The sequence below is a fragment of the Salvia miltiorrhiza genome, chromosome 4 (assembly GCF_028751815.1).
Source record: "Salvia miltiorrhiza cultivar Shanhuang (shh) chromosome 4, IMPLAD_Smil_shh, whole genome shotgun sequence".
Classification (NCBI taxonomy): Eukaryota; Viridiplantae; Streptophyta; class Magnoliopsida; order Lamiales; family Lamiaceae; genus Salvia; species Salvia miltiorrhiza.
Genome location: NC_080390.1, coordinates 54,863,331 through 54,888,604, shown reverse-complemented (window position 1 = coordinate 54,888,604; position 25,274 = coordinate 54,863,331). Strand labels below are relative to the sequence as shown.

The following is a 25,274-nucleotide window of genomic DNA, read 5'->3' as shown; positions in this document are numbered from 1 at the left end:
CTCAAACTCAAATACAATATTATCGAGTATCACAAGAGTCGAACTTGAACACTCGAATATTTAAATGAGCTAAGCTCGAACCTAATAATATTTGACTTGACTCGACTCGTTTACGGCCCTAGACTCTAGGGGTGAATAAATAATAAAATACTAACAAGATACTTTTATAAATATTTATTGTTTACGAAAAAAAAAACATCGCCTATTTTTAATTTTTTTTTATTATCTACAAAATGCGAGGCAAAGCCAAAAACGGCCTCCAATGTTTTAGGGTACAACCAATAAAGCGAGGGTACAATCGCAGCGAATGAGAGCTCTATAACTGTAATAAATTATCGTTAAAAATCAGGTGAGAAAGTCGAGCAAAAGAAGCTCACTCTTTTTTTCATTTCACACAAACGCCGTCACTCCACACACAAAAACACACTCACTGCGTGCCGCATTCGCCTTCGCCCCCCAACCTCCCGTCTCTCCGCCCCCACAGCCCGCCGGCGCCGCGTCAAGGCGTGTGGATTGCTGTTTTCCAATTGATCGTCGACCTAGGGTTTTTCTCAGTGTTTTTCTGATTTTTATTTTGAAATTTTATTTCGGGGATTTGATGGCGTCGGAGGATGTGAAGACGAGTGAATCGGCGGTGTCGAAGATTGTTAATTTGGCGGAGGAGGCGAAGCTCGCGAAGGAGGAAATCAAGCCTACTAAGTATCAAGTTTATAGTATCTGCAAATCTCTCATCGCTGGTGGCGTCGCTGGAGGAGTGTGAGTAATCTATTTGCTTTCGATTGTTTATGACTGTGGATTTTTATACGTGGTTATAAATTTTTAATTTTAGTTTTTTTTTTTTCCCCTTGTGGATGTAGGTTTTGATTATATGTTTGATTGATTCAATGAATGTCGTTTCAGAATTGTTTCTCTCATGTTTTGGTATGAAATGATTTATTTATTTTTTTCCTTCTATATTTAGATTGCTGATCCTCGGCAGCGATTTTGAAGAAACTCTGTGATTTAGAGTTTCTGTTTGTTGCTCTTTATGCTTGACATGAAAGTTTCTATTTGGATTCATACGGCAGAAAATTGATACCATTAGTTCACTAAAGTGTGCTCGAACCAATTTTTGTTTGTCTTTCACCTTTTTTTGATGTACTGAAACTTTAATGATGCTCTCTTCTACTTTGGAGGAGTATATTTGAGGTGGAGCGGGAATAGAATATATGTGGAGTAATCTTCATAATCCATATAGAACGACTGATAATAGCTTTTTTGGAAGAAGTAATTCTAGCTCTTTTCTTACTGATGCAAAACATCTTTTGGTATATGACTTGATGCATGTCTATTGCAGGTCGCGAACCGCTGTAGCTCCGTTGGAACGTCTGAAAATTCTGCTTCAGGTAAGTGATGATAAGTTTAGAAGCTCTTTTATAATCTTGGATTCTAATTGGTTGTGTTGATTTAAAATTATAGTTGCAAGTATGACGACGTGGTATATACATGGGTTGTGATTTGATGTACTCATGGGTTGATAAATATATTTTGAGGACATACTCATGGGTTGGTAACTTGGTATGATTTGGCTTTATGTGACACTTTAATTTATATTAATAGAGGAATATCTGGATGATGTATTTTTGTTCTCTCCCTATGTCAGGTTCAAAATTCACAGAATATAAAGTACAATGGTACTATTCAAGGGTTGAAGTACATATGGAGAACTGAGGGATTTAGGGGCTTGTTCAAAGGGAATGGCACTAATTGTGCTCGAATTGTCCCAAATTCAGCTGTAAAATTCTTCAGCTATGAGCAAGCATCCAAGTATGCTCCTGCGATATCACATAATATTCATAATCTGATTTCATATCTTCCTATTATTGTATGCCTTAGATGATTGTGATTATATTTTGTTTTTGTGCCTATTGAAGAATTAGTCACGTCATTTATTTTTTATTTTTTATTTTTTATTGATATATATGTTCTGTTTTATGTAATTAGAAAATGTGAAGCTTATTATCTGGAGAAAGTATCTCATGACACATTCTTATTAAAGGAAAAATAAAATCTGATGAGATCATTCGTCAATTGAAGTACTTCGGTCAACTAAATTCTTAAAATTCTTTCCTTGTTTCGAAGCAGAAGATGCCATAATAACTGGTTTTCCACCTGTTTCTTTCTGGTTTATGTGATTATTGCACTGCTGGAAAGTGTTATCTGATTGTTTCCAAATATAAAAATCTTTCTTTTAACTCTATACGATAATGTGCATTGGAATTTTGACATGTTTATATGCTGACCTGGTGTTTCACATTAATCAAGGAACTTCTACTTTCTGAAATGCATATTAACATTAGAAAGATAACCATGATGCTGTGGAGCAACGGCTCAATAGTAGGAGAGTTAAGATTTGTGAAAGAAAATGCTTTATATATATATATTCAGACATAGGATTGTCTCCTACCATATCTGATTATTGGCGTCACCAACTTGATTTTATCGCTAGTGTGATCATTGACCGATTTTGCTCTCTGTATCATATTCTCATACTTGTATCTATTGAGCTGCTCTTGGTGTTTAACAGTTGTTTGTAACATTTTAATGCCTTGTAGCATGGTCAACATGTCCTTTTGGCTATGGTGATATTCATTTTTTAATCTTTAGTAGCTGCCTAGGTGGCATGTCTAATCCCCAGGAAAGAGTTCAGAACTTTAGTTTTCTAGTATCTTTATATTGGTTGTCTTGCTAATGAGATACAGTTGGGGCTAATCTGAACATTGGTCATTGGTAGCTATTTCTCACAGAATGTGTTTTCTTTTCCTTCTTGTCACCCTTTAAGTTTTTTATTTTCCTTTTGGTTGCAGGGGTATATTATATTTATATCAGCAACAAACTGGAAATGGTAAGTTCATTGTTCTTGTGCTACTTTTTATAACTTTGCTTTCTCTTGTCAGCCAATGATTGACATTGTAATTCTGGATACCAAACTTTGACAACCTTAGGAACATTGAGCCTAAATGAATATGTTAATATAGAATGGTGTATCCAACAAATCTCATAAAAATATTTGTGTATCTTTTTTAATTTAATTATTTGTACCTTTTCCTTTGGGGGTAATACTAGCTATTTTTTAAAACTTTACCTTTTCCTCGGTGTTCTCAAGTATCAAATGAGAAACATGAGGGCTGTATGAATGTTTGAATAATAACATGTGAAATTGATCTTATAGAGGATGCTCAGCTGACTCCTGTGTTACGCCTGGGTGCTGGAGCTTGTGCTGGAATAATCGCCATGTCTGCCACATACCCAATGGACATGGTTCGAGGCAGGATTACGGTTCAGGTATCATGGGGCCTCAGTCTCTTTAGATGAAAAAGAAGTATAGTAATCTTGGTTGTAATTTAAGTATGATAACCTTTTATTTTTCTCTGCTGCAGACAGAAACGTCTCCTTACCAATACAGGGGAATGTTTCATGCATTATCCACTGTGCTTCGAGAGGAAGGCTTTCGTGCCCTATACAAGGGTTGGCTTCCTTCTGTCATTGGAGTTGTAAGTGCTGAAACAATTAACAAATTTTCTTGTGGTTTAGAATAAAAGTAGTTTTACCTTGGCAGATTGGTTGTCAAGGAGACAATAAAGAGTTCGTCCATTTTCAAAGAAGAAAAAGTTTGTGAAAAACTAATATCTCACTGTCTCACGATTTAAAATTGCTTCTTGCAACTGATTGCTAATTAAATTAAATGCTGAAAGCTACTTCGATGCCTGATAGCAATCTGAAAGTTTTATTTTGTCCTTGGATTTTCGAAATAAGTCAGCAGTTGTTTAATCGGTAATTACTACTCTATATTGGTTCTGTTTAAATTCTCTTTAACTACTTTTTTTTTAATTCATACTTAATTCACTTTGTGACTGAATCTGTTTGATCATTGTTGCTTGTGAACAACACCCACATCTTTGAAGAAAAAAAAACTTGCTTTTCAGCTTAACATGATCTCATTTTGGATCTTCTTTCGGTTCTAGAGTGCTGATATATTTGGTCGCAGGTTCCGTATGTGGGTCTCAACTTTGCTGTGTATGAATCCCTCAAAGATTGGTTAATCAAATCTAAAGCCTTTGGGCTTGTTGAGGATAACGAATTGGGTGTTGCGACAAGGCTCGCCTGTGGGGCTGCAGCCGGCACAGTCGGACAAACTGTTGCCTACCCACTCGATGTCATCCGTAGGAGAATGCAGATGGTTGGATGGAACAACGCTTCCTCAATCGTCACCGGTGACGGGAGAAGCAAGGCGTCCCTCGAATACACAGGTATGGTCGATGCTTTCAGGAAAACCGTGAGGCACGAAGGCTTCAGAGCATTGTACAAGGGCCTGGTCCCCAATTCAGTGAAGGTCAGTCTCCATACACGAACTCTCTCCCATTCTTCTGTCACCTAAGAATATCAACACGATGCTAAAACTCAGAAAACGTTTATCAGGTTGTCCCATCGATAGCTATTGCATTTGTGACGTACGAACAAGTGAAAGTGTTGCTCGGGGTAGAGATTAGGATATCCGATTGATTCATCTTCGCGGAGTGGTGTGACGTCTCACTCTGTTATTTTTGGCTGAGGGGAGGAGGAATTAGTGTTAGAACCCTCTTCTGCCGAGAGCGAGGGAAGCCGCGTGCCGTTCTAACCTTTCTGTGTTCATAGTTTGCTCAGTAGAAATGCTGTCTGAATAAGATTAGTGCAGAAGAATGATGCCAATAATAGCTTCTCTCTTTATGTTTCTGGTTTTATACTGTCGCGGGTGAATCCTTTTGTTTTTGTCTCAATGCTATATGTTGAGGTTATTAGCTGATTGAAAATATTTGGGGTTTTTTCTCTTTAATATGGATTTTTACCCTTTTCGCATTTCCGTTTGAAACAAACATATACTACTATATTAGGGTTAATTGTCCGTAAAATACCGAATTTTCGTTGAATTATAGTTTTTGTACACAAATTTTAAATGGTAGCGTCGTAATTATCGGAATTTCATGAAATTCTGGTTTTGCATATATAAATTTTAAAAGATAGCGTGGTAATTACTGAATTTTTTATCATATTCTGATTTTGTATATAAACTTTAAAATGTAGCGTGAAGATAAATTATCGAACTATTAATTTAATTTGATTTTGGTACCAATTGAGATTTCGGTCAAATTTAATGCTCATATAATTAGTTATAATTGATGTGACATAATCGGCGAGGCAATAAAACGATGTATATGATGGCACATTGCAATTATTATTCAAAAATTGTGTAAATTTAGATTATTCGACTAGCCATGTCAGTAAAAAATTTAGTCGGAGTGTCAATTGGTAGCAAAATTAGATTAGATCAATAGTTCGATAATTACTGTGTTACTTTTTAAAAATTTATATGCAAAATCAGAATTTGATTAAAGTTCAGTTCATTAATATCATACTACCTTTTAAATTTTATACTCTACTTTTTGAATTTATATACAAGATTATAATTTAATAGAAGATTAGTAATTATCACGTTCATACTACATTTTAAAATTTATATGCAAAATTAAAATTTGATAAAAGTTCAATATTTCACATGCAATTAGCCCAGGTATACTATGATGATAGATTGAGGAATAATACATTACATAACACTAAATAATGCCAAAAATAGATTGTAGGCGATGATGCATATAGTATGATATATCGATCTATCTACATGTGTTTCTATGTCGTTTACGCATCACAATCTTCTGCTGTGCCTGAAAACAAAAACTACCCGATTTGATGAACTTATTATAACAACAGAGCTAAAATCTTCTATTTATCTATCATTCAATGATGGATTAATCATAGTAATATATCATAGAAATTGTTATTATTATTTTTTTATTTTTTATATTTTTATTTTTGACTTGGGGGAGTTGGGGAGGAGGAGCAGTGGGGTTTGAATCCGGGACCTCACTGTTTAAAGACAGGAGGTCGCATCGCTTGGTGTCCCTTTGAGGACTATTATTACATTATTACTATAAGAAAAGTTATTTCATAGTCTATTACTCCCTCCGTCCACAATTTAAAGCCCTACTTCTCCTTAAATTTTTGTCCACAATTTAAAGCCCTATTCTGCTTTTTGTACCTTTTTACCCTCTCTCTTTATTTAAAATTACTACCATTTGCCACTAATGGACCCACCTTACAACACCTTTATTATTTTTATATTCTATATTTATTACACTTTATCACTAGTGGACCCACCACACAACACCTTTAACACTTTAGTCAACTACTTTATCACTTTAGTCAACTACCCTTTAATTTTATCCACATCACCATTTTCAGCTTTCTTAATCTCCGTGCCCACATCAAAGTGGGGCTTTAAATTGTGGACGGAGGGAGTACAAACTAGTGACATACCATCGCGATTCACGAAACAGTCGCTATTTTACAGTAGTACTTGACCCATTCGATATAGTTATGTATTGCATAATGATTTAATTAAAGAAATGCTTTCTTTTCAAGATGGATGAATCAAATTTAAGAAATGCTTTCTTAAACAACGAAAAACTTAGTTGAACTTTTGCAATTTCATTCTCCAACTCCTTCGACACAAACAATGAATGCATGTAACATATACGCTAAGATAATTTTGAAGCAGCAGAATTTCGAATTATTTTTCTGTTGCTAATTTCATCTTCGTGTTCTAACACAACGAATGCGTGTTGTGTTGTGTATATCAATTAATGATGCTTTATGAATGTGTAAATAAGGATTTAAGATGCTCTTAGTTATGTATTGCATAATGATTTAATTAAAGAAATGCTTTCTTTTCAAGATGGATGAATCAAATTTAAGAAATGCTTTCTTAAACAACGAAAAACTTAGTTGAATTTTTGCAATTTCATTCTCCAACTCCTTCGACACAAACAATGAATGCATGTAACATATATGCTAAGATAATTTTGAAGCAGCAGAATTTCGGATTATTTTTTTGTTGCCAATTTCATCTTCGTGTTCTAACACAACGAATGCGTGTTGTGGTGTGTATATCAATTAATGATGCTTTATGAATGTGTAAATAAGGATTTAAGATGCTCTTAATAATAAAAAAAGGATTTAAGATAGAAGTAATTAAGCACCTGCAGTCTCTGATCTTAGCTTGAACCTTCGACGTCTGCTGCCGTTCAAGAGCACGGCTGAATCCGCTCACTTGCTGGCTTCTCGCGGGGAAATCCGATCTAGATCCACTGTTTTTACCTCTGATTCCACTCTCTCTCTCCTCCAGATTCAGGCGCTGCTCGTCGCGATCAGATGGTGAGAGAGAAGAGAGGATCAGAGCAATATTGATCGCGGCGAGAATACTTTCGCTGTTCGTCTCCAAATCTTCATCGCTCTTCGCCCGCTCCTCGTCGCACTCTTCGTCCACTTCTCTCTCCGCCATCTCTTTCCTCAGGAAATACGCCAACAACTTGGATATTTATAGCAGCACCAGCTCGTTTGAAGTTTTTTAGGCGCTTTCACCCGATGATCACAACGAAGAGATGAATTTCTAGGGCTCATTAATCATGAACGTTTTCAGGAAAATGAACAGAGAAGATGTGTAGATATTTTCACCTTTGATCAACGCTGTTGCGGTGGAAAATGGACTAATTGTTAATGGCGGTTGATGAAGTATTTGTGGTGTTAGTCAATAGTCAATTATCTTTTTTATACGCATGGTTTCCGAATTATTAGTTATATACTAATATAGTATTTGATTAAGTTCTTAATTATAATTGCTAATTGGATTCGAAATTCAAAATGCGATTTACTATAATTAATTTGTTTCTTTGTAGGATCTGCACCACATAATCATGGAATCTTAAATGCTGATCAATTTAAGGTTGGATATCCTTGCAAAATAGGAAATTCAGAAAATTAGTCGAATTTGAAATAGCCATAATTAACATAATAATTAATAATAAGTTGGTAACATAAAAATTACTGCTATTAATCAGAAGATAAATCGCCTGATTACGGTTGGTGAATGCACCTAGGCTTGTTAAGTAATTGGCGGTAATTAGTATTTATTGAAAAAAAAAATCGTGTACGTGTGTTGGCAAAGCGGTAAGGGGTTAATGTCTAAAGTATTTAAATTTCTTTATTTAATACTGTTAATTTACAAAAAAAAAGTACTATTTTCTTTTGCGCGAATTTGAATTTAAATAAAAAAGGATTAATTGCATATAAATTACTTTCTCTAAATTTCTTTATTTAATATTGTTAATTTATAAAAAAAGAAAGAAAAGAAAAAAAAACACTAATACTTTTTTATTGCGCGAATTTGAATTTAAATAAAAAAAAGAATTAATTACATATAAATTACTTTCTCTGTCCAATAATAAAACTATAAGAGGAAGTGACACAAATTTTAAGATAATAAAACTATAAGAGGAAGTGATAGAGATAGATTTTAAAACGAAGTTATTGAATGTATTGAGAATGGTAAAAATGTGTTATAATTAGTGTTATCTTATTTCAATTAGTATTGGAATAGTAAAAGTAGGAATAAATAAAGTATTAATATGTAATAATCCAAAAATAGAATATAATTTTTTTTTATGGATAAAAAAAACTATCATAGACAGAGTCAGAGAGAGTACTAAACTTTCGACAAATTCTCATTTTGTATACAAACTTTAGATTTATATTAAAATTACTTAATTATTTGTATATTTTTTTTCTTATTTGCATATTCGTCTATTTTTCAGAGTGGTGACATAGCATAAATATACTCATTTGACATAAATACGAACAAATTTAAATGTATCACAACACAAACACATTAGAGGGATATAATACACAAAGCCAATTTTGTAAAACAAGGCATCTCATTTATTGTAGTAACAATATCAGCAGTTGTTCCTTTATTCAAACAATTCCCATCTTCAACGAGACATGAAACATGGCCAAATTCTGCCTATTTTGAACTATATAGGTGTAGGGTTACTTCTCTTTTGACTGTGTATAAAGCAAGGCATACTTGACAACTTCATAAAAGGAAACCACAATCCCAACTGAAGGCCCTGCTCGTCCTACTCGAGGCCCAGCGCCTGCGAACAATCCTCTAACGCCTCCGTCCCTGTGTGCGTGTGCGTGCGTGTTAACGGAGAAGACGAAGGAAACAATAGTTTCACACACTCAGAAATCAGAAATTCAGAAAAGAGTAGTGATGCATACCTCCAAATTTCAGCCAATGTTTTTCGTATAGTCATGTTGAGGACTCGCGTCGGATCTTTCTGGAAAAAGCAAGAGAGGAGAAATCATATATATATATATATAATGAACCAAGGATGTGCCACTAAAAGCAGTATTTGTACTTAGCAAATTTCATGTAAAGGTGATGAAAAAAGAGACCACCTCACCTCAATTTGCTGGCGGGTCCTTGCAACGTCTAGAGGAGATGTGGCAGCCGCAGCGAGGCTTCCTGCCACGAAACCAGCACCAAAATTGGCACCCAGGACACAGGAGGCACTAGCTTCCTCACCTATACTGCTCAAAAATTTCCTCCGGAGCTTTTCATGAAGCGGCAAAAGTGTAAGAGACGAGAAACCTAAGTAAATCCAAGCAGAGACAGAGTAGAAGATCTTACTGGCTCTAGAGATGACCAGCAGACAGCAGAAAATGGAACATCACGAGCAAGTTGCACACTGAGGCCAGTCCATAATATGCGGTAGCTTTGAACTGAAGAGAAAAGTTATAATTACATATTTACATATATGTCGCCTTGATTGTGTGTAGAGCTTACAAGCAATCCACACAAGAATATAAAGCAAAATAAGCATTAAGGCAAAAAGCAACCGTACAAGCTTGACGACTATTAGCAGTCCTGAATGGAGAGACAGCACCCGTCAAAGTTTTCCAGACTCCAGGAGGCTTCACATCAGCTTGCATGTGTTTGAATGCCTGTAATTCAAATTTTCAATTAAACAGAACATTTAATGCCCAACCGGAGATTAAGAGTAACCGAATAACAATTCTGCTCAGAATAAATTGTATGTATTACCTGCATGCGTGTTCTTGCAAGCTCGATAGGATAGCAAGTAACGCAAGCTACCGAGCGTGCTAAGGATCCAGCGAGTAGGGGAACATATGGCGTCATGGTTGGAGCATTGTGTGATGCAAGCTCTTCCATGTGGTTGCGTAAAATATCATATAGTGGCATATAGATTCCCACCTGAAACAATGCCGTAAGGATTTTGAAGAAAGGGACTAATAAGGGTTTCCACAAAGATGTGGATGCAAACACTCGCATAACATCTAAGAGAAAAACTTACTGAGGGAATCGCCAATGCTAGACTAGCATTAGTTCCTCTCCACAATCTTGAGAATCCTTCCTGGAATGTTCCCCTTTGGTTAGTTATGTATACAAAGATGACGACGTGCAAAGAGTGCCCAAGATAACATGCAAAAATTATAATAACAATATATATAACATGCTCACAACTAGCTTCACAGCAACAACACTTCAGCTTTTCTCAATAGATATCAAAATTAACAACAATAACAATATATAAATGAATGAATATATTTACTACCTATATTGCTATACAGAGAAAGGGAATAAAAGTCTAGGTTGCTGACGGACCAGTGTAGCTTCCTCTCGTCAACTTCATACATCAACAGTTCTACTCTACCCAACTGGATTAGAAACTATGTTAATTATTTCTTAGATGCCAAAAATGTATTCTTCATCATCCCATTCACTCAAAGCCCATAATTGCAAAAAAAAAAGCCAGAAAGAAGAATATCAAAGAAGAAGATTCTAAATATACTATTTAAGAATCCAAACCACCTATGAAGGATATACGAGAGGAATCAATACATTTCCAACACAAATTACCAACCTGCCGAATCACTTTGTATAATACATCCAATGTCCCTCTATAGCGCGTGCAATCTGGAGTGCACTTTGGTTGAGTGCCTGATGGCACAAACCTCCTGTCTTGCAGCATCTGGATATATCGAACGCAAGTCAAATATAAAGTTCATGCCAAGATATGAAAATTTTTGGACATTAAATGAAGGAAGAAACAACGGTGTCACAAAAACATAAAAGAAAGAAAATGATACAATCCGGCAGATTACCGTGTTTGCAGAGCATTCCGTCTCACATAATCCACCATACGGAACTCCAGCTGCTTGAGCTTGCAGCCTTGTCTAGATTAAAACGCCAAAATCAATCAAGCGCCCGCAACGACGAAAGACCAAATAACAAAGAGAAAAACAGCAAAACCTCACATTTATATGAAATGTTTATGCAGTCATGGCAATGGCATATTAGCTAATTCTGCAATTCATAAGAAAATCTGAACATAGCAAGTTACAATAACTAACATCACTCAATTACAGCAATATTCCTTGAAAGATTACTACTTAAGCATTAAGGAGTAATCTAGGCTACCATACACCAATAGCAAATGCATCATAAATTCCAAAAAAAAAAAAAAATTGCATACTTGAGTTATCTTGAAATAAATTGAAGACGTAGATTGATTCAAATTAAACACAAGGGCGAGCCCAAACCCAGACCTTAGCAACATCGAGAGGGTTGACGATGGCGGTGGAAATGACGGCGGCGCCGGCGCCGGCTAATGCCCTTTCCCCAAAACTCAAATCCACGTCAGAAATATTGGAATTCCTCGACGGCTCCCGCGCGAAGGACTCCTCTTTGGGCATGTTTTTATCTAATTCCACCTTTCTTGTAGCCGTTGCCATTCCTATCCATGAAGGCAGGCCTTGTCTCGGCGAGCCCACCATATATTTGTGAAATTGTGTGACCGGAAACTTCCAATAATTTGGGAAAGATTTAAAAGGATCAAGAAATTAAGGAAGTAGCTAGCTGCTTTTCCTAATTAGTGATGACGAGGGTTATTTGATTTCAATTGAATTTTAGGAAGTTGAAGAAGAAGAAGAAGAAGAAGAAGAAAGGTGGGGAAATAGAATACGTGCGTCATTGATGGCGTCGAAATGAGGGCGCCAAAAACTCGGAGAGGAAAGCCCACTCGCCGATTAATTGAGACTATTTTAAAAAAAAAATTATTAGAGTCTACGTATTTATAAATTATAATTGTCAATTACCTATAAATATGAATTTACTTAAATATTGATTTTTAACATTATTTTCTTGATCACAAAGTACATAACTTTCTAATTTTTTAAAATTTGGCTTCGATTAGAATTTATCTAGATGCAAGTTCGTAGGGAAAAATGGTTCTAAAATTAAATTTTCCAAGAAAAAAGATAGTATTACAGTTTAATTGTCTACAATTATACCATTTAGTTGCGGTTTATATTGCTAGAACTATAGTGCTAAGTGCTAACATGAATTCCAAAAAACTAAGCTAAAATATGAATGTATTTTATATATTTATAGATAATATTAACTCTATTTATAGAAGTAAATTAAGATGACTTTCTGATTTTTTGTTTTCCATGGTAATTTACACTGAAAAAACCCACGTTCATATATATGAAAGCTAATTCAATATTTAATGCTATTGTAGGGGCTCAAAAAAAAAAAATCCTATTGTCGTAGATAGAATAAATTCACGTGGTCAATTTTTTGGAATAAGAATCCGAGTTACGTGAGTATTATTCTACGAATCCGTCCCTATCCAGCAGACCGGAAAGATACAATACAATACGATATTCGTGAGTATTATTCTACGAATCTTGAGTCATTTTTTTTGGACACGAGAATTAAAGAATTGAAGATTAATTTTTTAAATGTGTATATAATAAAGTAGAAAAATGATTAGATAAGTGTGTATGTAATAAAATAAAAAAATGACAAAAGTAGAAAATACACAATTAATTAAGGTAAGTTTAATTAGAACCCCTTATTTTTTTCCCTAATTCTTACTATATATAGAAATGGCTCAAAATTCGTGGGACGGCCAAAAAAAAAAAATTGACTCAAGATTCATGGATGGAGGGAGTAAATTTCCATAAATTAGAGAAGTAAAAGTTGTGCAACGAAAATAAAAAATAAAAAATCTTACACATTCGAACGTAATTAAGTGTTACATTATTGTAGAAGATGAGTACATGATGGTACAACAAATATACACTTGAAACATATCGCAAAAAAAAAAAAAAAAAAAAAGACATTGGTGAAAACCAAATTATTATTAAAATTCCAAATTTGCATGCATTAAGAAAATATGAACACTAAAACATACACGTACAATAAAAATAATTACATATATATGTACCCAAAATAATTAAATTGGACTTACCATGCTAGTAGTTCATTGAGGTCCCACGCAAAATCATCACCCAAATCAATGTCAACACAACTAAAATCATCATCCAATACTTGCTCCCTCAACCTAATTTCATCACAAATTAATTGTGACCTAAAATCCAAATCATCATTCAACATATATTCATCGCCCAACGATAAAAAATCATCGCTGCTGAATAAATCCTCCTCCTTCGGATCAACGGATTCGAATCGCGAGCACGATAATTTCGCGTCGTCGTGTTTAGAATCTCCGAAATCAAACCGAACTAATTCGCACGCATCGCCATAATCTTCGGCCGGCGCCGCCGCATCCGTCGACGGCGGAGTGAAATTAGTCACGGCATTCGCGCCCCGTATTTGAATCGCCGCCGCGTCGTAGATCATCGCCGCCTCCTCCGCGGTGTCGTAGGTCCCCAGCCAAACCCTCGCCCCGTGCCTCGCTGGATCCCGGATCTCCGCCGCCCATCGCCCCCACGGCCGCCGCCTGACTCCGCGGAACTTCTTCTCTCTCCTCTCCGTCTCCGTCGCCGGCGGCGGCCGCCTCTTCTTCTTCTCCTCCTCCTCCTCCGCGTCACTTTTCATCGTAAGAGAATTCTCCTTCTCAAACCTAACCTCGTTTACGTGCTTTTTCACTCGACGGAAATATGGATTTTCAAGCTCGTCGTTGGATGAATCGGTGGCGTCGCAGTCGGTGACGGAGATCCTGACTAAACGCGGCGTTTCGCGGCGGCTGCATGGCTTGCTCGACGGCGGCGACGGCGAGCAGAATTTGGTTGTGAGAGTTTTGTGGATAGTGTATTTGATCGGCTCTGTGATTTTCGATTTCATAATAAATATTTTTTTCTTAATTTTCTCGCATCACATGAAAAATGATAATTAGAAGAAGAATTTGTGTGAAATTTTAGTGCAAAAATATTAGGTGAATTGAGTAAATATATGAGTGGGAATGAAAGGAACACGAAAGTTGAGAGGAATCCCCAATTAAATGGGAAAGTAAGGTTTAATTAAATACTTTATTGAGTCATATTTGTTTAAAGTAGGGGTGGGAGTCATAAAAGTTTATTTTTTAATTTCATAAATTTTAAGTTCGAAATTTCACAACGATTCCACAAAATAATAAAATTTGACTATTTTATAAGTAAAAAAATAATAATAATTACGGTCTTAACTCTTATTAGCTGCGCCCTGTTTATAAATATCATTTATATGGGAATAAATCTTATCTTAAAGTAATGAATTTGCTATAGAAAGTTATATACTAGTAAGTTTATAGCCCATTTTAACGTCATTATTCCAAAATTAATTTTAGACAACAATGCTATTGTCTAAATCGATCTTAAAAAATAAATTAAATGAAATAATAGGTGCTTGCACTCCAAGTTTCTAAATAGCGTTGAAAATATCAACATGCATTGACAAATATCCCATTTTGACTAAATGTCTTATTCTTGATCATGTAAGCATAGTTTAGTCAAGTTAGAAAAACAATTTTAATACATCATTTTTTTATTTAAATAAGAAATTTAACGAGAAAACCTTTTTCCATATATTTTCTTTACATGCATCCGTGTCCTCCTTTTCACCAACATTTCTACAAAAAATGAATAAATCATTAAAGCTAGTAACATTTTGAAGTAGAACGAGGTTTTAGAGAATTGTATATTTTAACTATTTCTTTTGAAGAATAAATCATAAAAATGCGCATTATATAATTACAAAAAAATTACAACTAATAAGAAATTCATGTTTGCATGTAAAAATCTGACGAAGTAATTCAGCTTTCCGACTCCAAATTCTCAATTATGATCCAAATTAAATATTTCTACAAAATTTCCTTTTGTCCTAATATTAATAAAGTAATTTTTTAAGACAAAAACTCCCGTGCGCGCCATAAAAGTAATAATTTTTGTGCTTAAAAAGAACAATTGTAAAAGAAAGAGTTGCTATGAATAAAAGTGAATTATACAAAAAAGTAACAATATTTTAATTAAAAGTAACAAATAATATGATTAAAAATTTAAATGCGATAATTGCACTTCGTGACACAATTTTTAAAATTTCTATTTATCCAATCCAAAAATAAGTGAGAATTACAAAAGTGATATTAATAAATGTGACAATATTAATGAATAAATCATTAATATTCAATATTAATGGTTGGGCTTTCAAGCAGATTGGGCCACAAACCATGCGACCCATTTCATATGCAGATTGGGCTTTCAAGCAGACACAAAAGCATTGAAATTGGTGTAATTCAAAGCGCAAAACAAGACTGCAAAATTATCTAAAATGAAATCAAAACAAGAATTGATGATAATAAACCAAATCCAGTGTCTCTCTGGATAGATATTCAATATCAACAGTTCAAACGCATGATTTTGCAGCAGTTTTCAAGACTCTTATACATCAGTCAGTTGCAGGAACAGAGAGAAACAACACATCATTTTTTACATAATAATAATGCAAATCTAAATTCTTGAGGGCATTAACCCATGGCATACTTCTGAGTCCAGCTCCGAGCAGTTTGCTCGTACTTGGCCCTATCCGTCTTGTACATATGAGCGATCTCAGGCACCAACGGGTCGTCGGGGTTCGGATCCGTCAAGAGTGAGCAGATTGAGAGCAACACCTGTTATAACCAATCACAATTGAAGCAGACAACATAGTATAAGAAACAAAGTGTAAGAGTGCTGATTAAGGAGGCGTTTGGCTAAGCTTATTTAGAGGAGACGTTTCAAGAGCTTATAAGCTAGAGAGAAAATTCTAATTGGAGAGGTGAAACTGAAAGGGTATATGATGAAAATAACATATCATTGTTATTGGGGTATAAGATTATGAAAAAAAAAAGTTGGAATTGGGGGACTTAGTTTTTGGGAGCTTATAACATGTTTAGAGCATCCGCAATGGGCTTACTTGATAGCCTACTTGATAGTGGAGGATCACATTGAGTAAGTAGTGCTGCATTGAGGTTACTTGATTTTTTTAGTTTTTAAAGAGGAGAAGAGAATTAAAAAAAAAAATACATCACTCGTGTATACAGTATACTCGAATGATCGAGTAGGCCTCGAGTAAGGCCCCCCGCAACGCTCTACTCGAGTAGGCGCTCGAGTAGATGCGTTGCAGATGCTCTTAGAAGCTTATTTTGCCAAACACTTTTCAAGAGTTCATTCAGTAGAGGCATACGGGAAAATTGGTTAGACAAACATTGAGATAGGAATTCAAGTAAATCTTACACATTTGATTGAATGAGATGAATTCAAGTCTAGTTCTTGCATGTCAAATCTTTGTGCATAAGTTATTTTTTTTCTCTTGGAAGTTGGAACCATAAAATTCACATTCTAGCTTGACTTTTTCTCTTACTAATTTCGTCTTCTAGGCAAGATATCATCGGGCCAAGAGAGTTTCTTAATCCTTTGCACTTCGTTCCAGTAAAGAAGACACATAACAAATAGCAGAAGCCACATAAAATTTGTCATTTTCGAGAAAGTCATTTTTCCATTTTGCAAGCGCACATATCTTGGGACACAACTGCTTCAACAACTTGGTGACTGGGGTGGGAGGGGTTGGGGTGGTGTAGGGGACGGGAGAGGAATGTCCTATCAAGAAGCTAAGAATGTTCTTATAAGTTGTATACGTGAATTTTTTTTTTTATACTAAATGACACAAGAAAAAGCACCGAAGGAATACAAAAGTGACCTTAGATATTGTCAAGGCGGGGCTCCACTGCTCCTTCAAAATGTCGAGGCATATGCTACCATTGCTGTTAATGTTTGGGTGAAAAACCTTTGTCCTGAATGCAACCTGCAAAAGTTCACCCATAAGAATAATGAGGAGACACGTCGGCTACACTCTCAAGCATGAAGTTGCTGGGAACGTTAGAAGAGAAGCCAACTAGAAGCCTTTGTAACAAATTCAATAAACAATTTGGGGAGCTCTTCGGTACTAATTCAGTTTTCAGCTTTATTTAGCACTGTATGCATTGATCTACATAATACATACAATACAGACAGTACATTACGAAAAAATTTCGAGCAGTGCAGACAAAAACTGAGGGGATGCTTGGAACAAGAATGAGATGAATACGACAGTGGTAGGGAATGGAAGAGGGTATGGGTGTCAAAACTATCCCCAAATTATTTAAATCAAACTTTTTCATGAAAATATTCAAATCAAGAATATTATACTGTAGAGAAACAACGACCAGATACGCTCAAGAGTCGGGAGAGTTGAGAACAAAAGTGAGATTCGCATCAGAATATGATAGCATCAAACTCTAAAGCTCAAAACACACAAAGTATTAGACACAAAATCATCACCATTAGGGAACATACGAAAAAATGGCTCGTTGCAAATTTGCAATACAGCGGTCAGAAAACTAACGGCTACTTGAGAATTCCATGGTAAGCAACCAAACTAAAATTCAAAAATCAAGATCAAAGACACGGAGAATTTTCATATAATAATGATTTAACAATTTCAGAAAGAATCTAACAAGCCACACCTTCGGAGGCTTGAAAGGGTAATCGGGGGGGAAATGAATAGTGACTAAAAACACTCCTCCCGCATACGGACTATCCTGTGGACCCATTATCGTTGCCTGCCAGTGAAACATGTCTTCACCAACAGGTCCTGTTACAATACCAAATGAGTATGATTTCCAACTAGCAACCACAATAGTTAAATAAAGAAAAGGTACTTTATAAAAACACGACTCGACATCAAATGATTTATGAATGGCTTCACAAAGTTGCAAGTTCGATATGATCTGAAAACAGCATAGCTCCAATTAAAGTGTCTTAGAAATTTTGCAGCAACCTTGCTATCATTAAAACACCTAAAATTCTAGTCTTCCCCACCCCCCACCCCCTTACCTTCTTAGCAGTTGGGTTGGCCTTCTCAACTTCCACTCAACATCAATGATTACAGTTAGCAAAGATTTTTCAGAAAATGGTCAAAAACAACAAAATTAGCCAACCCCACAAGGCATCGTGCCATCTAAAGATTATTTATCGCAAGATTTTTACGAGACAAAATGCATAAAACATCCAAAGTAACCTTGGAAGCCCAGATGAAAAAAATGTCATTTTCTTGCACATATACATTCGAATGTCATGGATCCACCCTTAGAATTCTCAATCAGCAAAAAAAAAAAATCAATAACCAACAGAAAACGCATATAGACTCGCCAAATAAATCTAAATTAAAATTAAGGAAAACCAAAATTGAGAGAAAGACCTGCGCTGCAAGAAGTTGGGGGATCCTTCTGCAAATCCTTGAGCTCCTTCAAGATCCGTTTGGAAGCCATCGAAGAAAAATCCGATCTTTTGACTATCTTCGAGAAACCCAGAAAGAAAAATAAAATCAAATTGAGAGATGTAAACAAGGCAAAAACGCGCAGCGTTTGGTGAGAATTTTACCTGCCGAGGGAGAAGAGAGAGAGGCGAAGACTTGCTCAGTTGATTCGCCTTTTTGCTTCTTGTTCAGCTGCCGCTTCTTGATCTTGACGCGATGAAACTGATTTTGAAGAATATAAAATTAAAATATAAAATTAAAATATAAGTGCAAGATTTTACTATACTTTTTTTCCTTCAAATGATTGGACTCTTTTCATTTGATATCGGGTTGTCTTGTTTCCCCTCCAATAATTTGTTAATACACTTCACAAAATCTAAAATAAATAAAAAAGAATGTAAAATATGACATATTTTATTTAGTTTGTTGTTATTTCAATAAAATTAAATTTTATTGAAAAGGATTAAGCTTTTACATAAGATGATTTCGTCCACTTGAGATATATTGACATTGTCATTGTACCATATTAATTTATTGTCTCGCCTTCAAATTTTTATATTTTTACTTATTAGTTATTATGTTTTAGTTTAATTTTGTGATTATTAGTTATGCAATCCAATTATACTATATAATAATTATTATCATTCAATTTCACTTTTATTAATTAATTACAGGTTGATAAATTTAAAGTCATGATATGTAGTAATCTTTTAAATTTTAAAATTTCTTAATTCATAATATTATACTCCCTTTGTCTCCCTATTATTGTCCCACTTATTATTTTAGGTTGTCTAATTATTATTGTCCCATTTCCATAAAAAGTAATAATTAATTCTTTATAAGGTGTGAGTCATACCACTTTTAATTAATTTACAATTTTTTAAAAAAAATCATGTGCCCAAATGTTTTGGGACAACAAAATGGAAGGAGTAATGAATATTATTTTTATGAAAAATATACTATTAAAATTAGTGATATAATAATAGGAGACGATACACACATAAAATTGTGGAATGATTTTTCAGAAAAAGAGAATAAATTATTTTACCCATCTCCGCAAAAAGCATGTTTTTCGGGTCAATTTTTGTTGCTATGTTATAAAATGAAAAGCAAAAAAATAAAAATAAAAAATAAACGACAAGTGAGTATTGATAAATAAAAGTAATAATTTTTATACTAAAAAATAACAATAGTAAAAAAGAAAGTTGCTATGAATAAAAGTAGATTATACAAAAAAGTAACAAAATTTTAATTAAAAGTAGCAAATATTATGATTAAAAATTTAATAGCTACTTCCCCTCAAAAAATAAAATAAAATTACTAGCTACAATTGCACTTAGTGAAACAATTTTTAAAATTTCTATTTATCCAATCCAAAAATAAGTGACAATTACAAAAGTGATATTAATAAATATGACAATATTAATGAATAAAAGTGATAGTTTATACATACAAAAATAAATAGATTGGATTCGGATACGATTTTAGGTCAAGGTCAAGTCGGACTTGAGTCTGAGTCGAGTCCGATCCGTGCGATCCTTTTTAGTAAACGTTCCAAAATTCGGGCCATAAACCATACTAACCCATTTCATATGCAGATTGGGCTTTCAAGAAAACACAAAAGCATTGAAATTGGAGTAAATTCAAAGCAAAAAATAAGACTGCAAATTTACCTAAAATGAAATCAAAACAAGAATTGATAATAAACCAAATCCAGTGTCTCTCTGGATAGATATTCCATACCAACAGTTCAAACGCATGATTTTGCAGCAGTTTTCAAGACTCTTATACATCAGTCCGTTGCAGGAACAGAGAGAAACAACACATCATTTTTTACATAATAATAATGCAAATCTAAATTCTTGAGGGCATCAACCCATGGCATACTTCTGAGTCCAGCTCCGAGCAGTTTGCTCGTACTTGGCCCTATCCGTCTTGTACATATGAGCGATCTCAGGCACCAACGGGTCGTCGGGGTTCGGATCCGTCAGGAGCGAGCAGATTGAGAGCAACACCTGTCACCACAGACAACATAGTATACGAAACAAAGTATGAGGTGTTTGGCTAAGCTTATTTTAGAGAACTTATAAGACACGTTGCAAGAGGTTATAAGCTAGAGAGAGAAAATCCTGATTGGAGAGAGATGAAAGTGAAAGGGCGTATGATGAAAATTTCACTTATAACATGTTTAGAAGCTTATTTTGCCAAACACTTTTCAAGAGCTTATAAGCTCAACCAAACACCCTCTAAGTCGGAAATTTCATTCAGTAGAGGCATACGGGAACGCTGGTTAGACAAACATCTGTGTCTCTTAGAAGTGGGATAGGAATTCAAGTAAATCTTACACTTTTTTTTTTCTTTAAGGGGAAGTAAATCTTACACATTTAATTGAATGAGATTAATTCAAGTCTAGTTCTTGTGCACAAGTTATTTTATTCTCTTGGAAGTTGGAACCATAAAATTCACATTCTAGCTTGTTCTTTTTTCTCTTACTAATTTCGTCTTCTAGGCAAGATATCGTTGGGCCAAGAGAGTTTCCTAATCCTTTGCATTTTGTTCCAGTAAAGAAGACACACAACAAATAGCAGAAGCCACATAAATTTGTTATTTTCGAGAAAGTCATTTTTCCATTTTGCAAGCGCAAATAAGGAAGGCGTGCCATCTTGGGACGCAGCAACTGCTTCAACAACTTGGTGAGTGGGGTGGGAGGGGTGGGAGGGGTTGGGGTGGGGCAGGGGAGGGAGAGGAATGTCCTATCAAGATGCTAAGAATGTTCTTATAAGTTGTATACGTGAATATATATTTTTATACTAAATGACACGAGAAAAAGCACCGACGGAATACAAAAGTAACCTTAGATATTGTCAAGGCGGGGCTCCACTGCTCCTTCAAAATGTCGAGGCATATGCTACCATTGCTGTTAATGTTTGGGTGAAAAACCTTTGTCCTGAATGCAACCTGCAAAAGTTCACCCATAAGAATAATGAGGCAAGTCGGCTACACTCTCAAGCATGAAATTGCTCGGAACGTTACAAGAGAATCCAACTATAAGCATTTGTCACAAATTCAATACACAATTCGGGGAGCTCTTCGTTACTAATTTAATTTCCTGCTTTATTTAGCACTGTATGCAGTGATCTACATAATACATAGAATATAGACAGAACATTACGAGAAACTGTCAAGCAGTGGAGACAAAAACTGAGAGGGATGCTTGGAACGCGAATGAGATGAATATGATGGTGGTAGGGAATGGAAAAGGGTATGGGTTTCAAACTATCCCCAAATTCTTTAAATCAAATTTTTCCTGAAAAGATTCAAATCAAGAACATTATATTGTAGAGAAACAACAACCAGACACGCTCAAGAGTCGGGAGAGTTGAGAACATAATTGAGATCCTCGTCAGATTATGATAGCATCAAACTCTAATCTCAAAATACACAAAGTATTAGTCTATTAGACACATAAAATAATCACCATTAAGGGACATAAGAAAAAATGGCTCGTTGCAATACAGCGGTCAGAAAACTAATGGCCAGTAAAGTATACCATACAGACAATTACTTGAGAATTTCATGGTAAGCAACCGAACTAAAATTCAAAAATCAAGAACAAAGACATGGAGAATTTTCATATAATGATGATTTAACAATTTCAGAAAGAATCTAACAAGCCACACCTTCGGAGGCTTGAAAGGATAATCGGGGGGGAAATGAATAGTGACTAAAAACACTCCTCCCGCATACGGACTATCCTGTGGACCCATTATCGTTGCCTGCCAGTGAAACATGTCTTCACCAACAGGTCCTGTTACAACACCAAATGAGAATGATTTCCAACTAGCAACCACAATAGTTAAATAAAGAAAAGGTACTTCATAAAAACACGACTCTGACATCAAATGATTTATGAATGGCTTCACAAAGTTGCAAGTTAGATATGATCTGAAAACAGCATAGCTCCAATTCAAGTATCTTAGAACTTTAGCAGCAACCTTGCTATCATTAAAACACCTAAAAATCTACTCTTTTTCCCCCCTTTTACCTTCTTAGCAGTTGGGCTGGCCTTCTCAACTTCCACTCAACATCAATGATTACAGTTAGCAAAGATTTTTCAGAAAATGGTCAAAAACAACAAAATTAGCCAACCCCACAAGACATCGTGCCATCTAAAGATTATTTATGACAAGATTTTTACAAGACAAAATGCATAAAACATCTAAAGTAATAAACCATGGAAGCCCAGATGAGAAAAATGTCATTTTCTTGCACATATACATTCGAATGTCATGGATCAACCCTTAGAATTCTCGATCAGCCAAAAAAAAAAAAAAATCAATAACCAACAAAAAGAAAAAACGCATATAGACACACAAAACAAAGCTAAATTAAAATTAAGGAAAACCAAAATTGAGAGAAAGACCTGCGCTGCAAGAAGTCGGGGGATCCTTCTGCAAATCCTTGAGCTCCTTCAAGATCCGTTTGGAAGCCATCGAAGAAAAATCCGATCTTTTGACTATTCTTCGAGAAACCCAGAAATAAAAATAAAATCAAATTGAGAGATGTAAACAAGGCAAAAACGCGCAGCGGTTGGTGAGAATTTTACTTGCCCAGAGAGAAGAGAGAGAGGCGAAGACTTGCTCAGTTGATTCGCCTTTTTGCTTCTTGTTCAGCTGCCGCTTCTTGATCTTGACGCGATGAAACTGATTTTGAAGAATATAGCACTCAATATTAATTAATTATTAATATAAAATTAAAATATAAGTGCAAGATTTTACTACTGCTTTTTTCCTTCAAATGATTGGACTGTTTTCTGTTTTCATGTGATATCGGCTTGTCTTATTCCCCCTCCAATAATTTATTAATACAATTCACAAAATCTAAAATAAATAAAAAAGAAGGTAAAATATTAAATATGACATATTTTATTTAGTTTGTTATGATTTCAATTAAATTAAATTTTATTTTAAAGGATTAAGCTTTTGCATAAGATGATTTCTTCCACTTGAGATATACTGACATTGTACCATATTAATTTAGTGTCTCGCCTTCAAATTTTTATATTTTTAATTATTATGTTTTAGTTTAATTTTGTAATTATTTGTTACAGTTTATACAATCCATTATTCTAATTATCATTTAATTTTATTTTTATTAATTAATTATAGGTTGATAAATTTAAAGTCATGATACGGAGTGATCTTTTAAATTTTAAAATTTTAAATTGTGTGTCTAAAAGTTTTGGGACAATAATAATGGAACGGAAGGAATAATGAATTTTATTTTTATGAAAAATATACTATTAAAATTAGTGATATAATAATAGGAGACGATACACACACACATAAAATTGTGGGATAATTTTTTCAGAAAAAGAGAATGAATTATTTTACCCATCTCTGCAAAAAGCATGTTTTTCGGGTCTTTTTTTGTTGCTATGTTATAAAATGAAAAGCACAAAAATAAAAAATAAAAATAAAAACTTGTTTTAGACGATGTTTGCCGACGACGACAAGTGAGTTCGTAGCCACTCGAGTGATGACTCGTCTTCTTCCCTTATCCATCGATGCGATTTAAAACTTAAATAGAAAATAAAAAACAATATTTTTTCTATCAGAAAAGGAAAATGACAAAAAAAAAAAGGAAAAGTGTGGGTATATTAGATATTAACCAAATTGACTATTTTTATTACAATTTTAAATTATGAACGGCGCATATGTTGGAAATTAGTTTTGAGATTGATTTGCCAATTTTTTTTAATAACGATGATATTTAGTTTACTAAAATTAAATAAGATTAAAAATAAATTCATATTTAGTATAGGGATTATGGCAAAAAAATACACGAACTTTGAAGAAAATTGTAATTTTTACCTAAACTTTCAATTAAGTCAAAATATACATGAATTTATATTTTTGTTGCAATTTTCACCTAAGTTCGACTTTCAACGAAATTAGAGCTTAATTGACAATAGAAACCTCACCTGATCTTGGTCTAACGTCTGATGATGATGAGTATTTAGAAACTCGGAGGTCTAAGAAATAAAAATTTAATATATTTGACTTAATTTCGAATGTCAATTAAGCTTCAATTTTGTTGAAAGTCAAACTTAGGTGAAAATTGCAATAAATATAAATTTATGTATTTTTTGACTTAATTGAAACTTCGGGTGAAAATTGTAACTTTTTTCCAAATTCATGTATTTTTTGACAATAACCCCTTTATTATATTAATACATATAATAATTATATATATAGGTGACAAACTACAAAGCCCACACACGCATCTTCCCAACAAATTAAAATATATAGATACGAGCATTATTGACGGTTAAATCACACAAATTAAAATTACACATAAAAAGTTATTGTCAATCACCAATTCATCTAAATATCTTTGGCACGACTCATTGACTAATTATTACTCCCTCCGTCCACGAAATGAGTACCCATTTGTGGACGGCACGGGTTTTAAGAAATGTATGGAGTGTAGTGTGAATAGTTTAAGGGTCCCACTTTTTTGGTGTATTAATTAAAGAGATGTGTGGGGTACACTTGCCAAAAAGAGAAATGGGTACTCATTTCGTGGACGGACGAAAAAGGAAATATGGATACTCATTTCGTGGACAGAGGGAGTATTTTTTTTGACTTGGACTCATTGACTAAATTATTAAAGAGATTCAAAGAATCTGTATCTCAATATCAATTGCAAAATCAGATTG

At 34.4% G+C, this 25,274-nt stretch overlaps 6 protein-coding genes across 12 annotated transcripts; 1 reads left to right on the top strand and 5 right to left on the bottom strand.

Moving 5' to 3' along the window:
• The first annotated feature begins 242 nt into the window (after window positions 1–242).
• LOC131020782 (mitochondrial adenine nucleotide transporter ADNT1-like) lies at window positions 243–4,852 on the top strand. Of its 2 annotated transcripts, none has more exons than XM_057949801.1 (8): window positions 243–756; window positions 1,337–1,385; window positions 1,643–1,806; window positions 2,847–2,884; window positions 3,212–3,324; window positions 3,420–3,533; window positions 4,028–4,372; window positions 4,459–4,852. In XM_057949801.1, exons 1-8 carry the CDS (start codon window positions 599–601, stop codon window positions 4,540–4,542), a joined length of 1,065 nt encoding a protein of 354 aa, XP_057805784.1. In that variant the 5' UTR covers window positions 243–598; the 3' UTR covers window positions 4,543–4,852. The 2 variants fall into 2 exon arrangements, with proteins under 2 accessions (XP_057805784.1, XP_057805785.1); XM_057949802.1 differs by lacking the exon at window positions 243–756 and adding an exon at window positions 1,459–1,557 and having other exon boundaries at window positions 1,342–1,385.
• Window positions 4,853–5,502: 650 nt separating this feature from the next.
• Window positions 5,503–7,752, bottom strand: LOC131020784 (uncharacterized). Of its 2 annotated transcripts, none has more exons than XM_057949804.1 (2): window positions 7,113–7,752; window positions 5,503–5,751 (listed from the first exon to the last, which is right to left on the bottom strand). In XM_057949804.1, exons 1-2 carry the CDS (start codon window positions 7,412–7,414, stop codon window positions 5,688–5,690), a joined length of 366 nt encoding a protein of 121 aa, XP_057805787.1. In that variant the 5' UTR covers window positions 7,415–7,752; the 3' UTR covers window positions 5,503–5,687. The 2 variants fall into 2 exon arrangements, with proteins under 2 accessions (XP_057805787.1, XP_057805788.1); XM_057949805.1 differs by having other exon boundaries at window positions 5,503–5,738.
• Window positions 7,753–8,824: 1,072 nt separating this feature from the next.
• On the bottom strand, window positions 8,825–12,041 carry LOC131020780 (mitochondrial carrier protein MTM1-like). 2 transcript variants are annotated; one of them, XM_057949798.1, is made up of 10 exons: window positions 11,545–12,041; window positions 11,101–11,172; window positions 10,860–10,967; window positions 10,290–10,349; window positions 10,019–10,189; window positions 9,819–9,918; window positions 9,605–9,696; window positions 9,378–9,527; window positions 9,193–9,251; window positions 8,825–9,094 (listed from the first exon to the last, which is right to left on the bottom strand). In XM_057949798.1, the coding sequence occupies exons 1-10, from the start codon at window positions 11,770–11,772 to the stop codon at window positions 8,959–8,961; spliced, it is 1,176 nt and encodes a 391-aa protein (XP_057805781.1). In that variant the 5' UTR covers window positions 11,773–12,041; the 3' UTR covers window positions 8,825–8,958. The 2 variants fall into 2 exon arrangements, with proteins under 2 accessions (XP_057805781.1, XP_057805782.1); XM_057949799.1 differs by having other exon boundaries at window positions 11,101–11,167.
• A 982-nt stretch (window positions 12,042–13,023) lies between these two features.
• LOC131020779 (pathogenesis-related genes transcriptional activator PTI6-like) lies at window positions 13,024–14,259 on the bottom strand. Its single transcript, XM_057949797.1, has one exon. The coding sequence runs from the start codon at window positions 14,087–14,089 to the stop codon at window positions 13,250–13,252; it is 840 nt and encodes a 279-aa protein (XP_057805780.1). The 5' UTR covers window positions 14,090–14,259; the 3' UTR covers window positions 13,024–13,249.
• A 1,292-nt stretch (window positions 14,260–15,551) lies between these two features.
• LOC131020777 (ubiquitin-conjugating enzyme E2 28-like) lies at window positions 15,552–18,901 on the bottom strand. Of its 2 annotated transcripts, none has more exons than XM_057949793.1 (5): window positions 18,679–18,901; window positions 18,497–18,593; window positions 17,763–17,890; window positions 16,958–17,062; window positions 15,552–15,890 (listed from the first exon to the last, which is right to left on the bottom strand). In XM_057949793.1, the coding sequence occupies exons 2-5, from the start codon at window positions 18,564–18,566 to the stop codon at window positions 15,747–15,749; spliced, it is 447 nt and encodes a 148-aa protein (XP_057805776.1). In that variant the 5' UTR covers window positions 18,567–18,593; window positions 18,679–18,901; the 3' UTR covers window positions 15,552–15,746. The 2 variants fall into 2 exon arrangements, with proteins under 2 accessions (XP_057805776.1, XP_057805775.1); XM_057949792.1 differs by having other exon boundaries at window positions 18,497–18,589; window positions 18,679–18,828.
• A 1,348-nt stretch (window positions 18,902–20,249) lies between these two features.
• On the bottom strand, window positions 20,250–23,409 carry LOC131020778 (ubiquitin-conjugating enzyme E2 28-like). Of its 3 annotated transcripts, none has more exons than XM_057949794.1 (5): window positions 23,160–23,409; window positions 22,977–23,069; window positions 22,234–22,361; window positions 21,407–21,511; window positions 20,250–20,568 (listed from the first exon to the last, which is right to left on the bottom strand). In XM_057949794.1, the coding sequence occupies exons 2-5, from the start codon at window positions 23,044–23,046 to the stop codon at window positions 20,425–20,427; spliced, it is 447 nt and encodes a 148-aa protein (XP_057805777.1). In that variant the 5' UTR covers window positions 23,047–23,069; window positions 23,160–23,409; the 3' UTR covers window positions 20,250–20,424. The 3 variants fall into 3 exon arrangements, with proteins under 3 accessions (XP_057805777.1, XP_057805778.1, XP_057805779.1); XM_057949795.1 differs by having other exon boundaries at window positions 23,164–23,356; XM_057949796.1 differs by having other exon boundaries at window positions 22,977–23,074; window positions 23,161–23,289.
• Window positions 23,410–25,274: the final 1,865 nt, after the last annotated feature.